This window comes from Cricetulus griseus, chromosome 7 (assembly GCF_003668045.3).
Source record: "Cricetulus griseus strain 17A/GY chromosome 7, alternate assembly CriGri-PICRH-1.0, whole genome shotgun sequence".
Lineage (NCBI taxonomy): Eukaryota > Metazoa > Chordata > Mammalia > Rodentia > Cricetidae > Cricetulus > Cricetulus griseus.
Window position 1 is genome coordinate 15,739,256 of NC_048600.1, and position 22,523 is coordinate 15,761,778.

The 22,523-nt window shown below is 36.5% G+C and overlaps 1 protein-coding gene and 1 pseudogene across 3 annotated transcripts in view; one reads left to right on the top strand and one right to left on the bottom strand.

Annotated features, from left to right (window-relative positions):
• Atad2b (ATPase family AAA domain containing 2B) overlaps positions 1-22,523 on the top strand; it is a 126,834-nt gene that overhangs the window by 66,055 nt on the left and 38,256 nt on the right. For all 3 annotated transcript variants that reach the window (XM_027424598.1, XM_027424596.2, XM_027424597.2), the window contains exons 17-18: positions 4,097-4,232; positions 11,730-11,916. In XM_027424598.1, coding sequence (XP_027280399.1) covers positions 4,097-4,232; positions 11,730-11,916 — 323 coding nt within the window. The remainder of the gene's footprint in view (positions 1-4,096; positions 4,233-11,729; positions 11,917-22,523) is intronic.
• LOC113833758 lies at positions 19,560-19,660 on the bottom strand (annotated as a pseudogene).

Sequence of the window (22,523 nt, forward strand, 5' to 3'; positions counted from 1 at the left end):
CATGCTTGTTTAGCTTGCATGAAGTCCTGATTCAGTTCTCAGTCAGTCCTATGCAAGTTGGACATGGTGGTACACACCTGTAATCCCAGCACTGGAGAGGTGGAGTAAGCAAGATCAGAAGTTTGAGGTTATCCTTATCTACATTTGGAGGGCAAGGCCAGCATGACTACATGAAACCTTGTCTAAAAGGAAAAGAGAAAGAAAGAAATTTAGGTTTATGTTAAAATCAAGTAAGACCTATGAAGTTTGAAGGGGAAGTATTGAGAGTTTTATTTGTTTGTTTGTTTGTTTGTTTAAGACAGGGTCTCACTATGTAGCTCTGGCTGGCCTGGGACTTACTTTGTAAATCAGGCTGGCCTCAAACTCACAGAGATCTGCTGACCTCTGCCTCCCAAGTCCTGGGATTGAAGGTGTGTGCCTGGTATGAAATAATGTATTGTGATTATTTTAATTTCTCCTTTGTTTGGTGTATAGTTTATACCAAACAGAAAATTGTTCACAGAATTATACTATCAAAAATCGACATTATTTAATGAATATTGAACGTACTTAGTAAATCATTCAGTTTGTCATTAAATATATTTTTCAGGGACTAATTATTTTTTTAAGATTTATTTTATGTGTATGAGTGCTCTGTATGCATTTCTGACTTTATGCCAAAGAGGGCATCAGATCCCACTGTAGATGGTTGTGAGCTACTATGTGGTTGCTGGGAATTGAACTCAGGACCCCTGGAAGAGCTCTTAACTTCTGAGTGTTCTTATGTGCTCTTAACCTGAGCCAGCTCTCTGAGACTGCAGTATTTTTTTTTTTTTTTTAAAGAAAACGTTCATAAAGTACTACATAGAACACTTTGTTCATTAAATTTTTTGTCAGGTAGGATGTGAACAGCTATCCCAGAGCATACCTGTGACTCAGGCTCTCTACTGTACTTTGTGTGTGTGTTTATCTGATGTGTCTTTGCCTAAAACTTTTCACATAAAAAGGAAACTTTTAATTTATTCTTAGAGATTTTGATAGTCTCCTTTTCTCAGTTTGAGAATTTCCATTTTTATGGCATTTTAGCCTTTTTCATATACTTTTATTTTCATAAGTATAAAGTATGCTTTACTTCTAACCATTAAAAACAAATGGTATCCATTAGTGGAAGACAACAACTAAATTTTATTCATATAAATACTTGTCTTTTATGTGTATTTTCTGGTTTGTTTTCTTTAATATCTTTCCTTATACCTGAATCTTTTCCTTGTTTGTAACATTATCACTCAGAAGACTTTCAGTTATTTCCCACATTAATTTGAAAATATTAGTTTTCCTAAATGTTTAACTTTTAAAACATTTTTCTTTTTACATTTTCATGTGTGTGTTAGCACATGTATGTTAAGTATGTGAGTACACATATGTTGGTGTATGTTTTTGTGAAGGTATGCAGGTGATGTCAGGAATCATGCTTAATTTTACTTCCACCTAATTCACTGATGCAGAGTCCCAGTCAAACTAGGGATTGTCTAGTTTCACTAGGTTGCCCTCTGGATTTTGTTTCTGCTTTCTGAGGCTGGGATTATAGGAGTGATTTCTTCCATACCCACATGTTATTTATGTGGGTTCTAGAGGTTGAACTTAATGGCAGGCACTGTAACCACTGAGCCATCTCCTCAGTCCTGTGTCTTATTTTTATAAAGTGTTCTATTCTTTTGTTTTGAAAGCATATGACTTATTTCCTCCTCCCTTCCCCTCCCCTCCTTGCTCCTCCATCCTCCCTCCTTCTATCCCTTCCTCCATCCATCCCTCCTTCCCTTTTTTTTTTTAACCTTGACATAGGTTTTGCTATGTTACCCAGACTGGCTTTGAGCTCATGGGCTCAAGCATCCTTCCAGTCCCAGTGTTCTGAGTAGCTGAGAGCACAGGTGTGCTTTAATATGAACACAGCTGATTTCTGTCAATTTCAGTTCTTTATCTTCTATGCATAGAGCACTACATTCATTGACTGAATTGGCATTTTTGATAGACACGTGTGTTGTGTTCTCAGTGGAAATTTTAGTTATAGTTAGTTCATTGAATGGTTACCTTTGGGCCCTTGGAGGGACTAATACTCCTTGAATGGGTGCACTTTTAACTCTGAGTGGACACTGACTTTCTAACTGTATGTGTGTGTGTGTGTGTGTGTGTGTGTGTGTGTGTGTGTGTGTGTGTGTGTGTGTGTAAAGACTTACTTTATTTTTAAATATGTGGTTGGTTGGTTGTATGTGGATATGTGCACTTGTAAATAAAATTCTTAATTGGTCTAAATAATAAAAACCCAGAGTCAGATATAGAGGAAAATGCTGAGAGATCAGAGAAGGAGCAAGCCACCGCCACACCTTGAATCCTTAGCTTCTCATCAGACAAGAGTGCAAATTCCTGTTTTTTTCCTGATTATATTCTGTTTCTGCCCAGCTATATCACTTCCTGTCTGTCTGTAGAGACCTCCAGACCTCTATGCTTAGCTAGTGGCAAGCTCCATTCTCTGACCCTCAGACTGGCTTTATTTGTACAAGCAATATATGGCTACAAGCTCAAGTTACAGGCAGTTGTGAGCTGCTTGTTGTGGGTGCTTGGGACCAAGCTTGGGGCCTCTGCAGGATCAGTATGCTTTTTTTTTTTTTCAAAGATTTATTTTTACAGGGGCTGTGTCACAGACTTTCTTGAACCGCTAGCTCACAAATCATGACACACAAACGTACTATTAATTATGAAAGCTCAGCCTATAGCTTAGGCTTGTCCCGCTAGCTCTTATAACGTAAATTAACTCATTTCTATTTATCTACATGTTGCTACGTGACTTGTGGCTTTTACCACTCCTTCTGCATGTCTGTGTCTGGCTGGAAGCTCCACCATTCTTCTTCCAAGAGCTCTCTCTGTCCAGAGTCCTGGCTATTCTTCCTGCCTAGCTGTTGGCCATTTAGCTGTTTGTTAAGCCAATCACAGTGACATGTCTTTACACAGTGCAATCATATATCTCACAACAGTGCTGGAGACATGGCTCAGCAGTTAAGAATACTAGCTGGTCTTCCAGAAGTCCGGAGTTCAATTCCCAGAAACTACATGGTGGCTTACAACCATCTGTAATGAGATCTGGTGCCATCTGCTGGCATGCAGGCATACATGCAGGAGGAATACTGTACATATAATAAATCTTGGGAAAAAAGATTTATTTTTATCTATGTTTATGTGTCTGTGCAAGTATATGGTATGTGGAGGCCAGAAGAAGGCATTGGATTCTGTGGTGCTAGAATACAAGTGGTTATTGGCTACTTGACAAATGGGTGCTAGGAACTGAACCCTGGTCCTCCAGAAGAACACTAAGTATTCTTAACTGCTGAGGCATCTCTTCAGATCTCCCAATTTTTCTTTCTGGATTATTTATTTTTTACAAAGGTCATCTTTTTTTTTCTTTTCCTTTTTTCTTTTTAAAGATTTTATTTTTTTTATTTTTTTTATTTATTATGTATACAACATTCTGCTTCCATGTTTATCTGCACACCAGAAGAGGGCACCAGATCTCATAATGGATGGTTGTGAGCCACCACGTGGTTGCTGGGAATTGAACTCAGGACCTCTGGAAGAACAGCCAGTGCTCTTAACCTCTGAGCCATCTCTCCAGCCCTCCCAAATGTCATTTTAATTAGGCAGGTTATTGCTTGAAACATGATGTCATTTAAAAAGTACAGGTCCGTTTACTTACTGTTGCTTTTGTAAGAATTGGCTTTTGCTCCCTGCCTTATTAACTGAATGGGATATGAAATAGGCTGGTTTTGTCCAGATTGAACTCACAGGAGGGATTTTATGAGGGCATCATTTCTTTCCCAGACTATTAAGTCAGCAAAGTCTCCCAAATTACAGTTTTTAGTAAATATGAATAATCTATCAAGGTGATAGAAAAATGTTACTTACATTTATAAATTATTAAAATGCTACCATTTCTTCAATTTGCCTTATTAATCTGTATTTTTGCTAGGTAATAGCTGATACCACTTGATTTTTAACCCTATTTTGTTTAGCATTTTTATCACACAAACTTGTAAGACTCATAATTCTTGTGCTTTTCTTTTGACAGATATAGAAACTCTAATTTTAGATGATAGTGAGGATGAGAATACGTTATCAATTTTTGAGACAAGTTGTCACTCAGGATCACCAAAGAAACCATCGCCAGTTGCTGCTATAACTAAACCTTATCTTCACTTTACAATGTGAGTAATTTATATTAAATTTCTTTCAGTTTAGAATGGCTTTTTTACCTTACATTTAGAACACAGTGCAGTTTATTGGTAGTAATATTCTTGAGACATTTTTCTTTGTTTGCACACAATTCTAGAAAGTTTTTACTGTGTCTGCTTGACAGAGCATTAGTTTATAGTTTCTTAATTTGAGTTTTATTGTTTTTCTACCTCCCTTTATCTTTTTACTGTTGGTGTATAGCAGCTTTTGTTGTATACTACAATGAGTAAACATTTTTCATGCTATTGTAATTTTAAATTAAGACCAAGTAATTTTCAAATACTAAAGTATCACTTCTTCCATTTACAAAATTAGTACCATAGTTAAAGGACACTAAAGTTCCATTTAGGTAAGTTTCAGCCCCTGTGTTCAGGAGACTGCATTATGTTTTTTCTCTTCTTTCTTTCTTTTTTCTTTCCCTTCCTTCCCTCCTTCCCTCTTTCCCTCCTTCCCTCCCTCCTTCCCTCCTTCCCTCCTTCCCTCCTTCCCTCCTTCCCTCCTTCCCTCCTTCCCTCCTTCCCTCCTTCCCTCCTTCCCTCCATCCCTCCATCCCTCCATCCCTCCATCCCTCCATCCCTCCATCTTCTCCCTCCCTCCCCTCCCTTTGAGATAGTCTCTCTTTGTACCTTAGGCTGCCCTGTAACTCACTTTGTAGTTACTCCTGGCTTGCCTCAAACTTGCAGCAATCCTGTTGTCTCAATCTTCCAAGTTCTGGTATCATAGATGTGTGTCACCATGTTTGGCTGGATTATGTGTTCTTTTTTGTTTAATTTTATTTTTTTCAGGGGAGAATACTTAAGTATTTTCAACAAGTTTAAGTCTTCCCACTTGTAGATTGTGATGTAAGTTGATTTGATTGTATTTATAAGCATCGTCAAACTTTTCTTGTTTATCATGTTGTTAAAAATGAGCTTAAATTACTTACATCTACTTTTTTCCATTGATGTGTTTCTTCACAGCAATGCTTCTCATTAGGAAGTTTCTTTCCTTCCTTCCTTCCTTCCTTCCTTCCTTCCTTCCTTCCTTCCTTCCTTCCTTCCTTCCTTCCTTCCTTCCTTTCTCCTTCCTTCCTTCCTTCCTTCCTTCCTTCCTTCCTTTCTTCTTTCTTTCTTTTTCTTGTTTCTGTGTCCTTCCTTTTCTGCTTGCAGGGAAGTTTCTTACTTTTCTTGCATTTTGTGAATCTGTTTTGTTGATAATTACAGGCAAACTGAATTCTTTTTTCTGCCCTTTACCTGCCTGTCCTGTCTGTGTACATGTCTTGCTTAGGTTTTTAAAACAATTTTAGTTGTTTGAATTATGCATTAGCAAGCGATAAATTTTCAGAAGTCTTTTATTTCAGCATTGCAAGATAGAGCCTGCCAATAAAGGAACACAGAAAGATTTTGTTGTTAGAAAACTTGTTTCCACAGCTGTATTTGATTTTTTTTTTTTTTTTTTTTGTCAGGAACATTCTGCTACTGGTTTAATGTTTAATGGTCTGGCTCATCGGTTTAGGTCTCCTTTTCTAAAATAATGGGTTTCATTTCAGCTTCTTTTACCAAGCTATCCTAGTTTCCCAATTAAACTGATGTTTTATAGAGCAAGCCTTTTCCCCCATTCTTCTAAGGCAGGAGACTTTAAACTCACTATGTAGTTGAAGCTAATCTTTATCTTTTTATCGTCCCATCTCCAACCCAAGTGCTTCAGTAATGTTCAGTAGTTTATCTCTTTGGTTATACATTCAAAATGTTTTCTGTTTGTTCATAGGATTCTAGGACTTACACTTGATGCTAAAAGCACGAGAAGGAGCTAGATACAACTTATTTTTAGTCTGAAGAAATTTTTGTTACTAGCATTGTCAAAGGTTGTTATATGTGCCATGAAAGTTAAATTTCTGCTTTGAAATGCAGGAAAGCTTTACAGGATGTGTGGTCACAATTGATAGTCACATGAGAATAAAGGGCTGAAAACTTGCTATGAACTAGACATGTGCTATATACATAAGCCATGTATTTGTGGTGTCATTTTATGAATTAGGAGGCTTAAGCACATGTAAACTTGAAAGTTCAGAAGTCCTTTTCTAGTGGATTGTAGGATCAGACTCTGCTGTTAGTTTCCTGTCACCCCCATTGATTTATTTGTTATTTTGTTTATTTTTAGATAAAGTTTTGCTGTATAGCCTTGGATGGTCTTGAATTCAACATGTAGTCACAGATTGACCATAAACTTTTTTTTTTAAATTAGAAACAAGATTGTTTTACATGTCAGTCTTCATTCCCTCTCCCTCCCCTCCTCTCCTGCCCCCCACTAACACTCTACCTATCCAATACCATTTCTGCTCCCCAGGGAGAATGAGGCCTTCCATGGGGATGTCTTCAAAGTCTATCATATCCTTTGGGATAGGACCTAGTCCCTCCCCAATGTGTCTAGGCTGAGGGAGTATCCCTCTATGTGGAAAGAGGGATCCCAAAGTCCATTCCTATGCTAGGGATAAGTACTGATAGACTACAAGAGGCCACATATATTTCTGAGGTCTCCTCACTGACACCCACATTTATGGGGTCTGGATCAGTTGATTAACCAAAAACTTGCCGAAGTCTTCTTGTCTCAGCCTCCCAAGTGATGGCTTAAAATAGATTTTTTTTTTTAGCTTAATTGGTTAGTAGTCATATTTTAGTTGGGTGGCTTGATCATATGATAGTTTTCAAGAAGCATGCAGATGAAAATAAAGGCTTTAGCAAGAAGTATACTAGAATTGTTTATTTGGTTTTGGTGTTGGTTTGAGTAGCATGTGCTAGTATGCTGGGTCGATGCACAAGGCAATGATAAGAAGAAAGCCTGGTGCAGTGTTCTGCCGTCAAGCTAGCTGGGACCTTGTTGGCAGGTTTCTGGGAATTGTCTCCCAAAACATGACTGAAATCTGTTTTTAAATTTAAGAAAAAGTGGATGTCAGTAGGTTAGCACCCTGGAAGAGAAAGATGTGTAGATGAAAATAAGTGTCTTCCTTTATATTGTCACTGTGGATTAGAAACAGAGCTTTCTGAGGTTTTACAAATGAAAATATATAGCTTTGTTTTTTCTGATTACAAAGATGATACATCCTGTAGAAAATTCAAGTAATAAAGTAAAAATTAAACCTTTAGCAGCTGAAGGTAATGTGTTGACTATATTTTTATGTTCTCTTTATGCATATGATTAGACTTATGCATTATTTCTTCCCACAAGTTAATGTAACTTGCTTTTGAAATATATTTTTTTTTCATTTGTGTGTGTGTGTGTGTGTGTGTGTCTGTGTGAGTGTGTGTGTGTGTGTGTGTGTGTGTGTGTGTGTCTGTCTGTCTGTGTGTCTGTGTGTGTGTGTGTGTGTGTGTGTGTGTGTGTGTGTGTGTGTGTGTGTGTGTGTGTGTGTCTCTGTGTCACATATATTTGGATGTCTTCATAAGCCAGAAGAGAACATCAGATCTCCTGGAGCTGTAGTTCCATGCAGTTTGAGCCTCTTGACTTGGGTGCTGGTAGCTGAACTCAGGTCCTCTGGTAAAGCAGCAAGTGTTGTTCTGAACTTTCTCCCTAGCTCTGTAGCTTACCTTTGAAATTCATTATTCTGGGAATGTAATTCCATGTTAGGATGTATTTAATGTTGATGACTCAGTTGGGAAAGCTCTTGCCATGCAAGCATGGGGATCTGAGTTTTGATCTGTAGCACACATGGACAATGCTGGGCATGGCAGCATGCACTTGTGATCTTAGCCCTGGGGAAAAAGAGGTGGGCAAATCCATGGGGCTCTACACATGTTTACCCAAGCTTAATACCAAGCCTTAGTACTCACTATTATATTCTCTCAAAAAGCAAGATGGATGGCCACACATACATTCATCCACAAATGCACACATACTCATTCACACATAGTACAAACACAAATTAAAAGCTACATAATATGTAATTTTTTAGCTGGGCCTCGTGGTACATGGTAATCTCAGCACTTGGGAGACAGAGGCAGGAGGATTTCTGAGTTCAATGCCAGCATGTTCTACATAGTGAACTCTAGGACAGCCAGGACTACATAGAGAAACCCTGTCTCAAACAAAAGCAAACACTACATAGTAAGTAATTGTTTAGATGTTCTACCACTTATAGACTTTATAAAACAAGTTCTCAGTGATCATTTTTAATGAACAGTACAAACCTAGGCATCTTCCTAGATCTTTATACCATTATCTGATTTAGAACTGAAGTAAATTTTAAAAGCAGATCTGTGTCAAAGGGTATTTTTGCTTAAAACCTTCATGTAAGTTACTAGATTGTTTTCTGGAAAGAAACAAGATTATGCCACTTTACTTTTCCACTACCAATGTTTAGAGTGCTGTCTTTTTATACTTTTGTTAATTTTGAGTCATTCTTATCTTTGTCAGTGTTGGGCTTTGAATCCAGGGCTTGATGCATGTTGAGGCAGCTGCTCAGTCACCTCTCCAGTTCTGTGTCTCTCTAAATCATTATTGGTAGGAAAAAATTAAGTCATTAACATATTCTTTCATATATTCATTCACTCATTCAATATTGTGAAAGACAGACAGACAGATGGACAGAGGATAAATATTATTAAAATATGAGGATCTGAACTTGAATTCGTAACACCCATATTTTTTTAAAAAAGCTAGATGTGGCTGTGTATACCTGTAAACCTGGCATTAAAAGGAAACAGGCAGATTCTGAGAGCTTGTTGGCTAGCCATCCTGCCTGAAATGGTGAGTTTTCAGTTTTGGTGGTGCAAAGAGATAAAAGGAGGTAAGGTACGAACCTAACGTTTTCCTCTGCCCTATATGCTCATATCCACACATCAGTTACATATTACATAAAAATGAACACACACACACACACACACACACACACACACACACACACACACACACACACGGTCTTTGCTTTTAGGCTATCCATTTTTTTTTTAAATGTAGTGAAATGGGTTTTGAATGCCCTGTATTTGGAAACTTAAAAATCCATCTTTATTACATTGTTGGTGCTGCTTTTTTTCCTTTTAAATTATTTTTCTAGATTTATATCTTATTTTTTTAAATTTTATTTATTTATTTATTATGTGTACAACATTCTGCTTCCATGTATATCTGCACACCAGAGGAGGGCACCAGATCTCATAATGGATGGTTGTGAGCCACTATGTGGTTGCTGGGAATTGAACTCAGGACCTCTGGAAGAGCAGTCAGTGCTCTTAACCTCTGAGCCATCTCTCCAGCCCCTTATATCTTATTTTATGTGTATGTTTTGCCTGTGTGTGTGTGTCTGTGTGCCACATGTGTGCCTTGTGCCTGTGGAAGTTGGAAAAGGCCTTCAGATTGCATGGATCTGGAGTTAAAGGTGGGTTGTGAGCTACCATGATGGTGCTGGGAATTGAACCCTGTTCCTCTGTAATAGCAATATATGCTCTTAATCACTGAGCTGCTTTTCTTATATCAAATTCTTCAGGTAATGTGATTTGTTTCCTGGGATGCCTGTTTTGTTTCATCATTCTGTGGTTTTGTGTATATGTTCATGTTGTACAAGTGCATGGAGGTCAGGGGACATCCTTCAGTGTCACTCTCAAAAGCCATTTACTCTGTTCTTTTGAAACAAGGCTCTTATTGTTTTGGAGCTTGCTGACCTGCCAGTGAGCCACAGGGATTTTCCTGATCCCACCACCTGGTGCTGGGATCCCAAACTGACATCACTATACATTTTAAAAAAAAAAATGGGTTCTAGCCGGGTATTAGTGGCGCTCTTTGCTAGTTGTTATTTTATAATCTGCTTTCCAGTTTTGTATGTCATATCTTAATGTAGTGTGAACCTGGGTTTTGCAACCGTATAAACCTTAGTGGGAGGCATTGTTTTGTTTGATTTCGTGTCTCTATTGTTCAAATTCTGGGCCTTTTGCATGTTAGTTGAACACTGCACTGAGCCCCTGAATGTGAATTTGAACTCTGCTCCTATTTTGTATAATCTTACACCTAATTTCTCATTTACCTAATAAAATGAAACTATATGTTTCCTAGAATTTTTTTGACAATTGAAGCCATATGTAATGGCTCACATCTATAATCCCAGGACTTGAAAGATGAATGAAGCAACAGATTTGTGAGTTGGAAACTCATGGGTTGCAATAGTGAGACTCTTAAAACTATACAACTATATGAAGTGGTTATTACTAAAATGTTTGAGTGATCTAAATTAGTATATTTTCCCCAAATTTTTTGATGTTCTCATATTTTAGGTAATGTTGAGAATAAGTTTTTATTTTCCCCCTCCAAAATTCTGTATGTTTATTAAAATTAGAATTTATCAAATATATAAAATAAAGCATAAATGTTTAGTGAAAATTGGCATTTTTGTACATTTTGTACATGCTTCTCACTAAGATTATTTGCTAGTATGTTACCTTTCATATTGTTTTTGCAATTGTGAGTAGAATCTCTTTTTATTGTTTGCTTCTTATATTGGTTATGGAGCACAGTTAGTTAATCTACTGGTTTTTCTTTTTGTCTTTTTTCTTTGCTAGAAAGTTCTAATATCACTAGTAATTCTCTTGTAATTAGCGCTCTATCACTTCTGTTAGAGGCAGCATTTTTCTCCTTTTTCTTTGTGTTTTATTTTCTTTATGTTTTGTGCATTACTATGGATTTTACAGTATTATAGTGTATAGATCTGCTTTATCATTTATTTTTGAGACAGGTTTCTCTGTGTAACAGTCCTGGCTGTCATGGAAGTGACATGCTAGGCTGACCTCAAACGCAATCCAGGGACTAAATGCCATCATATGTAGCTTAAAAACTCTCATCTTCATGATATAATTACCTGCTAATTGCTCTACCTTTTGTTATTATAATACTAATTAAGTTTCAAATTGACTTTATGGGGAGGCCTAGAATGTAGTAGGTAGAAAATACACATGACTTAAAATTTAGCATTTTCACCATATTGATTTGGTGGTTGGTGGGGTAGTAGCTTAGGCAACCAGAACTTGCTATTTAGCTCAGCCTGGCTTTAGACTTGAGACTCTTAAAGTGCCAGGATTATGAGAATGAGTCACCATGCCCAGCTTTAATCACTTCTTTTCTAAGTCTTTGCCTATAATAATCTTCATATCTACATTTTTTTCTTTCTAGCTGTTGTCTTGCCCCAAATGTGTTTCTTTGTTGGGATCCTTCCTGTTCAATTAATACCTAAATGCACATTCCAAGTTAATATATATAATGTGATAGAGTGAAAAATTGCTGAATTTTCCTTTCTTTCTTCCCTTCTTTTATACTTATACACCTTAGTTATTACTATTGTCAGAGATAGTATTTTAGAGTTGTGAATAATGAAAAAGATGACTACATTAAAATGAATAGGCCTTATGAATCTGAAGTTTGACACTTTCATATAATTATTTTCCCTTCTGATCAGTGCATATTAATTCAGAATATATAATTTTTAAATCACTCTTGTCTTGTGTCTACAGGTCACCATACCATCAGCCAACCTCTTACAGGCCTCGCTTGTTGCTGTCTGGAGAACGAGGCTCAGGTCAGACTTCTCACCTCGCTCCAGCCCTTCTGCACACACTAGAAAGGTTCTCTGTGCATCGGCTCGACCTCCCAGCACTTTACTCGGTCAGTGCCAAAACACCCGAGGAATCCTGTGCACAGGTAGGTTTGTCTTGCTGGTGTGCTCATTGTATAAGCTAAGGATTTTTTCAGAAGATGGCGAATATTAACTTTTTATTAGCTGTTTATTAATATTCCTATGCTAGTACAGTGTATAATATTTTAAAAATGAGTTCATTGTGGTTCCCCCCCCACCCCATGATACTTCACTACTGAAAATGTAATGTTTTGTAGAAAGAAAAGAAAAGCATTTTCTGCCCTTTTGGATCCCCTTTTCAAAGTTGTGTCTTCAGAAATGTTGTAGACTGCCTTTACTTAACCTCATAATAGGAAGGGGAATGATGTTTAATTGAGATGTCAGGCTTTGATTTATGATAGAATGAGATAGTAATTAAATTGGACAGTTGTATTTATAGTTTAGACTTTTTGTTACTTGATTTTCAACTCTTCTGAATTTCTTATGGCTTATGAAGCAAGGTTCTAGATGGGGATATTTCCATTTGCTGAGGTTTTTATATACAGCCAAAAATATATTACAAATATTATCATCTGGAATTAGGGAAGGGTAAGGGGGACCATGTTGTAACCATTTCTGTATCTTTGCACAGTGTCCACATAGTGAGAGATCATTTGGTTTTTTTTTTCCCCCTCAATTTTTGTCTGTTTCCATTTTCATGTCTGAGTTTGCATTTGTGTTTACATGTGTGTGGTGGCCATGGTTGTGGATACAAGTGCACAGGGTGTGGAGTCCTGAGATTGATGTTGGGATATGTACTGGGTAGTACTTCCCCATTGCTCAATGAGCCAGGATCTCTCAACCAGACTCAGAGACTGCCAATATAGATAATCTTGCTAGCCAGTTTGCTTTGGAGATCCCTTGTCTCTGCCCTCTGAAGCTGGTATTCAATGTGGGCCACCATGCCCACTCAACATTTGCATTGGTTCTGGTGATTTGAACTCAAGTTCTTGGCTTATTTGGCAAGCACTTGACTACCGAGCCAACTCCCTAGCTCTTCCTTCATTTTTGAACAGTGATTTGCTCAGTTGCCCAGACTGGTTTGGAACACCTGATCTCAGCCTCTGCAGTAGCTGGTGTGTGATAGCATGCTTACCAGGTGGTGCTTGTTAAATATTTGAATATTGGTGTTTTCATTAAATACGATGAATGTCACTTTGTACTTGGATGTTTTGCCCATTTTTATATGGCTTGTGTAACTGGTGAGGTGGCATTTATAAATAGTTGACAACTGTGCTGTAGTTTTTAACTGAAAGTCACTCTCAGATGGGACATTTACAGAAGGAAATACTTGTTTGTTAAAAAGTTCATAGTGGTATCAACTTAATTTGTCTTTTATTCATAGTTTTTTTCACAGTATGAATAATACTTCTTACAAAGCTTTGTTTAAAGGTTTCTTTCTAAAACCTGTGGTCCTAATATAAAAACTGTATACCAGTATTTTGCTGCCAGTATTTTGACATATCCTAGCTGTGAGTTTTTTTCCAATAACATTTACTTTTATGTTTACTCATACTTTTCCTTCTGGAAAGGAGATAAAATTTCAGGTTTGTACAAGTAAGAGATTTATTCCCTGTCACTTAAAGAAAATCCAAATTATGTACTAGGAAAGTAAAGGTTACCAAATTTAACTGCAGAGAAGAGAGACTCTTAAACAGCACTGAAATTGGAAGAGGAAATTGAAAAAGTGTTATAAAAGGACTTAGCCTAGACAGTATTGCAGGTGAAATATCTTACTGTTTCAAGCATAGGAAAGCTGAGACTGTCAAAAACAGTAGCCATAAGCTAAATACAGAGTGCTGAAGCCAGACTTCACTTAAGCAGTTGTCATAAAGTAAACTTCACTAATGGAACCTGTTAGTAAAAAAACACAACACAATAAAACAAAAAAACAAAAACACTATTATTAAGGCACGAAAGATTGATTTAGACATTGAGGGAATTAAGTATCGGAAAGGACATGTTAAGGTTATAAATATTGATTATGATATCACTGCTTTTGTAAAATGTACAGTACCAACTAAAAATTATTCAGGACAATGAGAGGATTCTATGAGGTAGGCATTTGCAAACTTAATGGTATAAAATTGGTAGTTTTAATTTTTATTAATCACAGTAAGTTAGAAATAGAATGGATACAGTGGATAATTTAAAATAGCAACTTAGTTTACCTAGTAATTAACTGAATGAATTAATATGCAAAGCCTAAGAGAAGAAAAATAAAGTTCAGTTGAAAGGGACAGTTGAATATCAAACAAACAAAAAACAAAAAACACAAAACACTTGAATTTAGGAGTAGACCCAAGTTGGATTAAATGGAAGAGGACCTTAGCTATACAGCTTCATTGTTGTGACCTAGAACAAGTTGCTTAATCCAATTGAACCTTAATTTCCTTACATATGAAATGAAGATATGATACTTATCATGAGGCTCTATTAAAATAAATACATTACATAGTCCTGGTATATTGTGCTCTCAACACATAATTATGGTTATCACTTTTGTTACTGCTAAGACTAAAATGAAAATGCTATGAATTCTTTTCAAATGAATTATTCATAAATTTTATATGTAATCCCATTGGTAATTTCACTATAATCTAGAGGGAGAAACCTAGTAAGAGTTCTGTTTTTTTCTAGATAATACTCACGAGAGTCACAAGGTAAATTCTAGAGAAAAAAGTGCGATGAAGAAGCTTTGCTATATTTTTATAGGATGACAATAATAAGAAATTTTTCCTTTACCAGAATAGACAAATTAATAGGAACAAAAACCTTTATATCCTGACCCCTGTAGAAATGGTATATAATGATGATGGCCACTACAAATAAATTTCATATCAGTAATAATGGGAGAATTGGGTTATTTAGTAAATGGTCATGGAAAACTGACAGTAATTCCATTTTCTACTTGTTTGTATGTGTAAATGCAAACAAATTCTAGATAAGCCGTGGAACTACAAAAGCACCAGGAGAAATTACCAGATCTATATACTTACCACCATTTGCCTAAGAAATTAGTTTCTACACTATGTACAAAAACTGTAACCAGATATAGAAACTTTACCAAAGAAAAATTTAAACTTCACATAGCAAATATATTCTTTAAATAAAATTAATAGACATAGCCTAGTGAAAAAATAGATTTGTTATACAGATATCAAGAACAAGTTTCTTAAATATAAATAGTATTTAAATCATGAAAGAGAAAGAATAAAAGTCTAATAAAAATTTGCAAAATATAGCAAGTTCTAGTGGTACACGTCTGTATTTTTCAGGGTTCTGAATGCTGAGGCAGGGATATCAGGACTGATTCAAGATGTGCCCAAACTATATTGTGAGTGCCTATCTTACTATCCTCTCACCTCTACCAAAAAGAACAAAGAAATATACTTTGTATTTATAAGAAGAAAAAAAACAATTAAATATGATTATTACCTTTACATATAAATGAAAGTCACAAGATTTGTTTGAAGTTAGTAAAAACAATTATAGAAACACTGGAGATATTGGATATTTGTATTTAGTTAAATGAAAATGTAAATTTATTTAACTATTTCAGAGTATTGTTAGGTGTTTTTTCTTATAAAATTTAAAGTATATTTTCCTTTGAGCCAGAATTATGTATACTCAGGAATGTTTTCCCCCTAAATATCTGTTAGCTATAAGTATTCATTGTCAGATGCATAAGGTGCATCATGGCTTTGTGTATACTGACAGACCAAATAATTCACAAAACAAAATGAAAGTCCTTCAAGGGAAGGCTGGTAAAACAAGTGTGAATAGCTCATGCTGTACTATGAGACCATTATCAATAAAGATGAGGTTGCTTTACACAGGTTGATATGGGAAAATAAAGGAGATGTGTACCTGTTTGCACATGCAAATATTCCCCAAAATTTTTTCATAAGTGGTTGCTTTGATTTAGGGGCAGGAATTTGGGTAGTTATAAATGATTAAATTTAGTGTTTGTCTTTATGTCTTTTTTTCCTATTTTTAAATTTAAATTAGAAACAAGTTTGTTTTAATGTCATTCCCAGTTCCCTCTCCCTCCCCTCCTCCCCTGCCCCCAATAACCCCCTATCCCATCTCCTTTCTGCTTCCCAGAGAGGGTGAGGCCTTCCATGGGAGATCTTTCCCTGGGGGATCTTCAAAGTCTTCTGTTTTTAGTTTTGTGGAGAAGAGGGTCACCTAGGGCCTTGTGCACATTGGCAGGTACTCTTTTATTAATTACAAATTAATAATTACAAATATAAAGGAGAAAAGGTTCCACCTAAAATAGCAACTATTGTAGTGTTTGTAACCTTTTTCTTTTATGACTTGTATATTTGACTATATCAAGCAAATGAAAGATAATGAGCTTTGAAGGAGCTAGGTGAGATATTGTCTTTGTATTTCCAGTCAGGATAATTTCAGCCCTGACATACAAGGTCCTCCTCCTGCCCCTGTTTTCCTTTGCGCATGTGTGCATATGCAGTGGTGCCTGTCGAGGCCAGAAGCTAACCTTCAGTGTCACTTCTCTGGAGCCTCCAACCATGTTTTTGAGAGAGGGTATTTTACTGGAACCCAGGACTGGCTGATTAGGCCAGTTGAGTGGCCAGAGAGCTTCAAGTATTCTCTTGTTTCCACCTTGCTAGTGCTGGAAGTACAAGTGCGTGTGTCTTTTGATGTCAGTGGTGGGAATCAAATCAGGTCCTCATGGTTAGTGGTAAAAACTTTACCCAGTAAACTGTCTTTCCCAGCCCTCTTCAAATCCTCTCTCAAATAATGAAATAAGACTAACAACACCTGTAATCCCAGTACTCTGTAGGGCTGAATTTAAGAGGATTTCCACAAGGTCTAGCTCAGCTGGAGCTGAATCGTATGACACTTAAAAAAAAAAAAAAGGCACATTAAAAGAGCCATTTCAAAATGAGAGAACTCTGCTGTACAGTTGTCTGCTGTGTCTGCCGTGTGTATGGAGACTGAAGTTACAGGTTTAGTGTAGTAAAGCGTGAGTAAGGGGCACTCAGGACACCTTGGAGTGAACTGTTGCTTCATAGTCCTGGGAGTCTAGGTCTTGTTAAGAAAAATCATACTTGGCAAAAATATGAATTCCAACTCCATACTCTTTGTTCTCTTTCATTTTTGGCTTTCTTTTTTTTGGGGGGGGTCATGTTAATGGGAAAGTGGAGGGAGAAAGGTATCATTTGGTAGGAGAAAAATAATAAAGAACTTGATTTTACTCTTTGACTGTGTACTTTTGAGAAAACTCAGTGCAGCCAAAGGACTTCTTAAGCAGAGCTCATGCTTGAATACGGCCTTGCCTGGGACTGTGCAGTGGGGCACAGCTAAGACTCATTGAACACTGCCAGTGACAGGCTGATCATTGTTTCCTGTGTCTAAGTGCTCATTATGATTCCCCCCTCCCTCCCTCTTCCCTTTTGGGGGGTTCTGGGGATTTGAGACAGGGTTTCTCTATGCAGCCCTGGTTGTTCTGAACTCACTCTGTAGAGCAGGCTAACCTTGAACTCAAAGAAATCTACCTGCCTCTGCCTCCCAAGTGCTGGGATTAAAGGAGTGTGCTACCACCACCTGGCAAATTTTTTTAAATTTATAAATGTAGTAGTTTTTTTCAACAGATTCTCCAAAAAAGAGATTGTTACTTAAAACTGATTTTTTAAATAATAACCCATAAATGTCAGCAAATCTGGTTGTAAGTAGATATGATAACCATCCTAGGGAAGAGTGTGTACTTCAGGTACTAAACCACAACATTTAAACTAAACCACAACAAAAGTTCTCTTCTATATCCCCTTCCTTTCTTTCTGCATCTTGCCTTGGGACTTTAGGACTCTATGTTTTGAGGATCGACTCTGCAAATGTGTAATTGAAGTGCAGTCTGTGGCAAGTTATTCTTAGCATGCGTTTCTTATAATATATGTGATTTTTCACATATATTACTTATTTGATTTATTTACTTATTTGTTTGTATGCATGTGCACACACATGTACCATATATATATATATATATATATATATATATATATATATATGCCAGAGAACAACTTTTGGAAGATGCTTCTTTCCTTCTATCATGTGGGATCTTAGGATTAAACTTATGCCATGTGGTTTGGCATCAGAAATCTTTACCCACTAGTACCCTCTAACATACTTAATACAAAGTAAGTTGGGTATTAGTAATGTAGTATGAACATAAAAAGAGGGAGAAGTCTTATTTGTATGCATGTATTTTTATGCATGATAAATTGGAAAGGAGAAGAGCCCTTTGTGGTGTTCTTTACACTGTATGGATGGTGTTAACTGTTTGTTCTTTAAAACATACACATGCAAAATGTTTAGCAAAACTTTCTTTACCCACCTGACTGCCTGGATTCTCCATTAGTAGTAGGAGTGAAATATATTAGAGGAGTTAGTGCCTACTGAGGAGTTTCCGCCACTGCTTAAGATTTAGTGTGTCTTAGAATTGCTTGGAGGCATTTACTGAAATTTCCCATCCTTTGCCTCTAGATCCAGGGGTCCTATTTCACTGAATTTGTAATGAGTTTCAGGAATCTGTATTTTTAACATGTACCACAATGTGTTATCGTTCTAGGTCTTAAATAGGTCACATTTTTTTAGACCTATTTTAGTACTTTGAGCAGTCTCTGGTCACTGTTAGGCATAATAGGGGTTTGTGTGTGTGCATGGACTGCTCTTACATTATTGAGCATGTCATTGTAGTACTCCGAGGTGTATGGGTCATTCATGGTTGCCCTACAATATGTCTTGAGGGTTAGTAATCTATAGTAAGAAACAATGTTAGTGTGGTAGTGCATTCCTGCACTCAGCACTTGGAGGTGGAGACAGGAAGACCAGGAGCTCAGCATCACCCCGAGCTACACAGTGAGGACAAGGCCAGCTCGGATTACATGAAATTTTCCTCTCTTCACCTTCCCCCAAAACTCACAAGAGAGAAAAAAATAGAACAAAAATCAACAAGAACTGTGATTCCACTTATCGGTCATTCTCAAAGGTGAATGCTGTCTTCTGTAGTGTTCTCATTGTTGACTTAGAAAAAAAGGACAAATAATTATATTTAGAATTAATCTATATGTGGTTTATCTTTTTAAAAGATTTTTTTATTATTTTAATTATCTGTATGTGAGAGGAGGTCTATGTATGACTGAGAGTGGCCTTAGAGGTTAGAGCTGTAAGATTCTCCTGGAGAAGGGGTTTCAGGCTGTTGTAAACTGCCAGATGTGGGTGGTAGGAATTGAACTCAGGTCCTCAGGAAGAGCAGCATTTGCTCTTAACCACTGATCATATCTGTAGCCCTCCCTATATATGGTTTATCAAAAGCTTTGGAATTTAGGTATTGTATAGTGTTTGAATAATTTGAAATTGTGAATTAAATCTTTTTTTTTTAGTAAGTTTTAGTATTTATCTGTTCTCAGAAAGAAAATGTATCTGGAAGTTCTCAGGAAAAGCCCTTTTTGACTTGGTAGTAGTAAAGAATTAATATTTGCCTCAGTACATTGTCCCCCCTTTTAGTTTACTTAAATTTTTTTTCATACAATGATCATGTTCTTTCCCCCTCCTCCAGCTCTTTCAAGAGCCTCCTTACATCCCTACACACCCAACTTTATGTTCTGTCTCTCTCTTCCTGTCTTTTCTCTCAAAAAAAAAAAAAAAAATGGAACACTTCACAAATTTGCATGTCATCTTTGTTCAAAGGCCGTGCTAATCTTCTGTATTGTTCCAGTTTTAATGTATGTGCTGTGGAAGCACACACACTCTGGTTGTTTTGTGTTCATTCACGTGGGTGTCTGGGTCTTTCTGTGGCATACACTCCCTTGAGTTTGTAAGCAAATTAAATTGTTTTGTTCCAGAATGTGTAACAGTTACTGAATTCTTGAAGATGTTAAGGAATGAAAATATCAGACAATTTAACTTTAACAGAGGTTGTTTTGTATATTGCCACAATTCAGAAACCAGTATAGGTGTGCTTCATCTCTAGCTGATTTTGTACTCATATAGAAAAATTTGGTGCCTTTTTCTCTTGAATCCTTAATCTTTAGAGGTCAGACAGTGTCTTGTTTTCATAGAAGATGCTTGGTAGATCTTAGGTGAACAGAATATAAATGTAGTAAAATGATACTAATGGAATAAATAAATCACCAGTAATATACCTTGTGATAGCAAGATACAAGGAACTGACACATTAGTGCTTTAATATTTTTTGTAAAAATTGAGTTTCAGCTCCCCAAATTTTACTTTTTAGCTGTTTCATAAGTTTAGCATATTTATAATAATAAGTAACTCTGGCAAATTCTGGAACTTTCTTGGCTACATAAAGCTGTTCGCTTCTTTCCTGTGACAGTATCTTTTAGGCAAGACAGAACATAACTTTGAGCTTTGGGCTTTCTGCTTTATTCACATTTGTATTTGAATTTTTTTCATCTAGCTTTCAATTTTTAAAACAAAATAACCACTTTGCAATGAGGCTATAAATTTTTAACTAAAAAATGCACAGGGCTGGGCATATAGCTCATTGGTAGAACACTGGGCAACTTGTGTAAGTCTCTGGGTCTGATTTATTAAGAGCTGCCAAAATAAAGAAAGAAAATAGCAAAACTTTCACACATTGAGCTTGCATGCATGTGGTGCTGTGGAATCAGGCAGAGGGTTTGACACACATGAGGCAAGTGCTCTGCCACTGAGCAGTACTCCCAGCCCCTAGACATTTTAATTTGGTGGCTTTCAGATAATTAGAACTCTTATAAATATAAGTACAGTTTATATCATTAGTGTTCCCTTGTACTTCTAGCTCCTGTAGCCCAAGTTTTGCCTTTGATATTTAGCATAAGTAATTTGTGACTAAAAGAAAAAAAAAAACTTAAGGAAAAGAAAACCTAGTTAAGAGACCGTACTATTTGGGCCAAGGAAGAGGCCAAAGGGAAAGGAAATGGAAATGAAGTGTGAACAGACATTGGTGTTTGTTCATTTTACTTGTGCAAGAGTGCTGGTCATGTCAAAGGTATTTTGAAACGGTTGGTTCAGTAATTTGGCCTACTGTCTTTTTTTCTCTATAACAGTTTTTCTGTTTTCTACTACACCTTGCACATCCACCAATCCAAGACACCTTGTAGGTGAGTATTTTTCTAGTTCTCAAATGGCATCAGTTGTTCCCAGCTAGTTGCCTCTTCATTAAAACTAGGCTCTATTTTTCTACTCTGAATTACCAGGTATTTGATTCCTCAAAGACTATTTTTGTCCACAACTTTAAAAGTTACCATCAGGGTACGTAGCTCAGTGACAACTTGCCTATTGTGTGTAAAGCCAGGACCCTGCTTCCCCAACACAAAAACACAGTCTTATGATCATGGGTAAACTATTGAAGGGCTGCTTTTCCATTACTCTCAAACCAATACCTCACAATTCACAATAAGATTGCATTTCTTTTCTCTGCTGTTTATACTCTTAAGAATTTTAAAATGATAGTTTCAGACTTTTGTTATTTATTTATTTTTAAGTGCTCTGAATTGAACTTATGCTCTTCCACATACTTCAAGCACTTCACTACTAAGCTATACTTCCAGCTCTCTTTTTAGTTTAAATAAACTGGGAAATTTGGGCTTGAAGGATGGCTCAGGGGTTAAGAGCACTGGCTGTTCTTCCAGAGGCCCGGAGTTCACTTCCCAGGATCTGATGCCCTCTTCTGGCATAAAGTCGTACATGCAAATAGAGCAGTATCAATAAAATAATTAAATCTTAAAAAAAAAAAAACCTGGAAAATTAGAACAAGTTGGTTTTATTTTTTAAAACATGAAAGCATACTGTAATATTGTGAGATACAAACTAAGGAATTAAAGGGTAAAATACTTTAATAGTGTTTTTAAAATTTTTTTCTGAATGTAAACATGGTTCCCAACTAAATGCTTAAAAGAAACTTGGAAATAATCTCTAGAAGTTGTTTATCTCATGTAGTCTCCTGTGGTTAGGTCAATTCTCTAGTCATATCATTATACTCATGGATTAGAAAGGTGAAGCTTTTGGATTTTTCTGCATTTGTGTTAGACTTACCTGCTTGTGCTTTGTAAGACAATTTTTTAAATTCTATAAAGAAACAGTATTTTCCTAAAGGCATTGGAAATAACAGACTGTTATGTTCCAGTTTTTAATTTTGAAGAGGATTTGATCAAAAGAAAAAAGAAATTGAAACAAAATCTTCTGAGAATCGTTGGTGCTTGTGTATAGTTTACAGTTCCCAGGCAGTCAGAGCACTTGTTAAACTACGATTTTTAACTTCTGGCTTTATGAAGTTCTTATTATCCCCAACCTTCTGTTGCAGTGCCCATTCACTCTGATGTTTGGTAACAGCTGAATATTCTCAACATGTATTCCTAGACAATCTAACAGAAGCACTAGGATGACAAGCAGAAATTAGTTTTGTACAGACATGCTTTGTTTTTTTTTTTTATACACTTGGCATGTAGTGACATGCATGGCTAAATTTAGTGGTCAATTTATGAAGTTTGTAAGTAAGCTATTGTTTGCTAGTCTTTTTCCTCTGCTCATCTTTCTCTCCCTCCTAAATTTCCAGCATAGACACGGGAATTGGAAAGTGGCTGGAAGAGTTACCTCTTCCTCA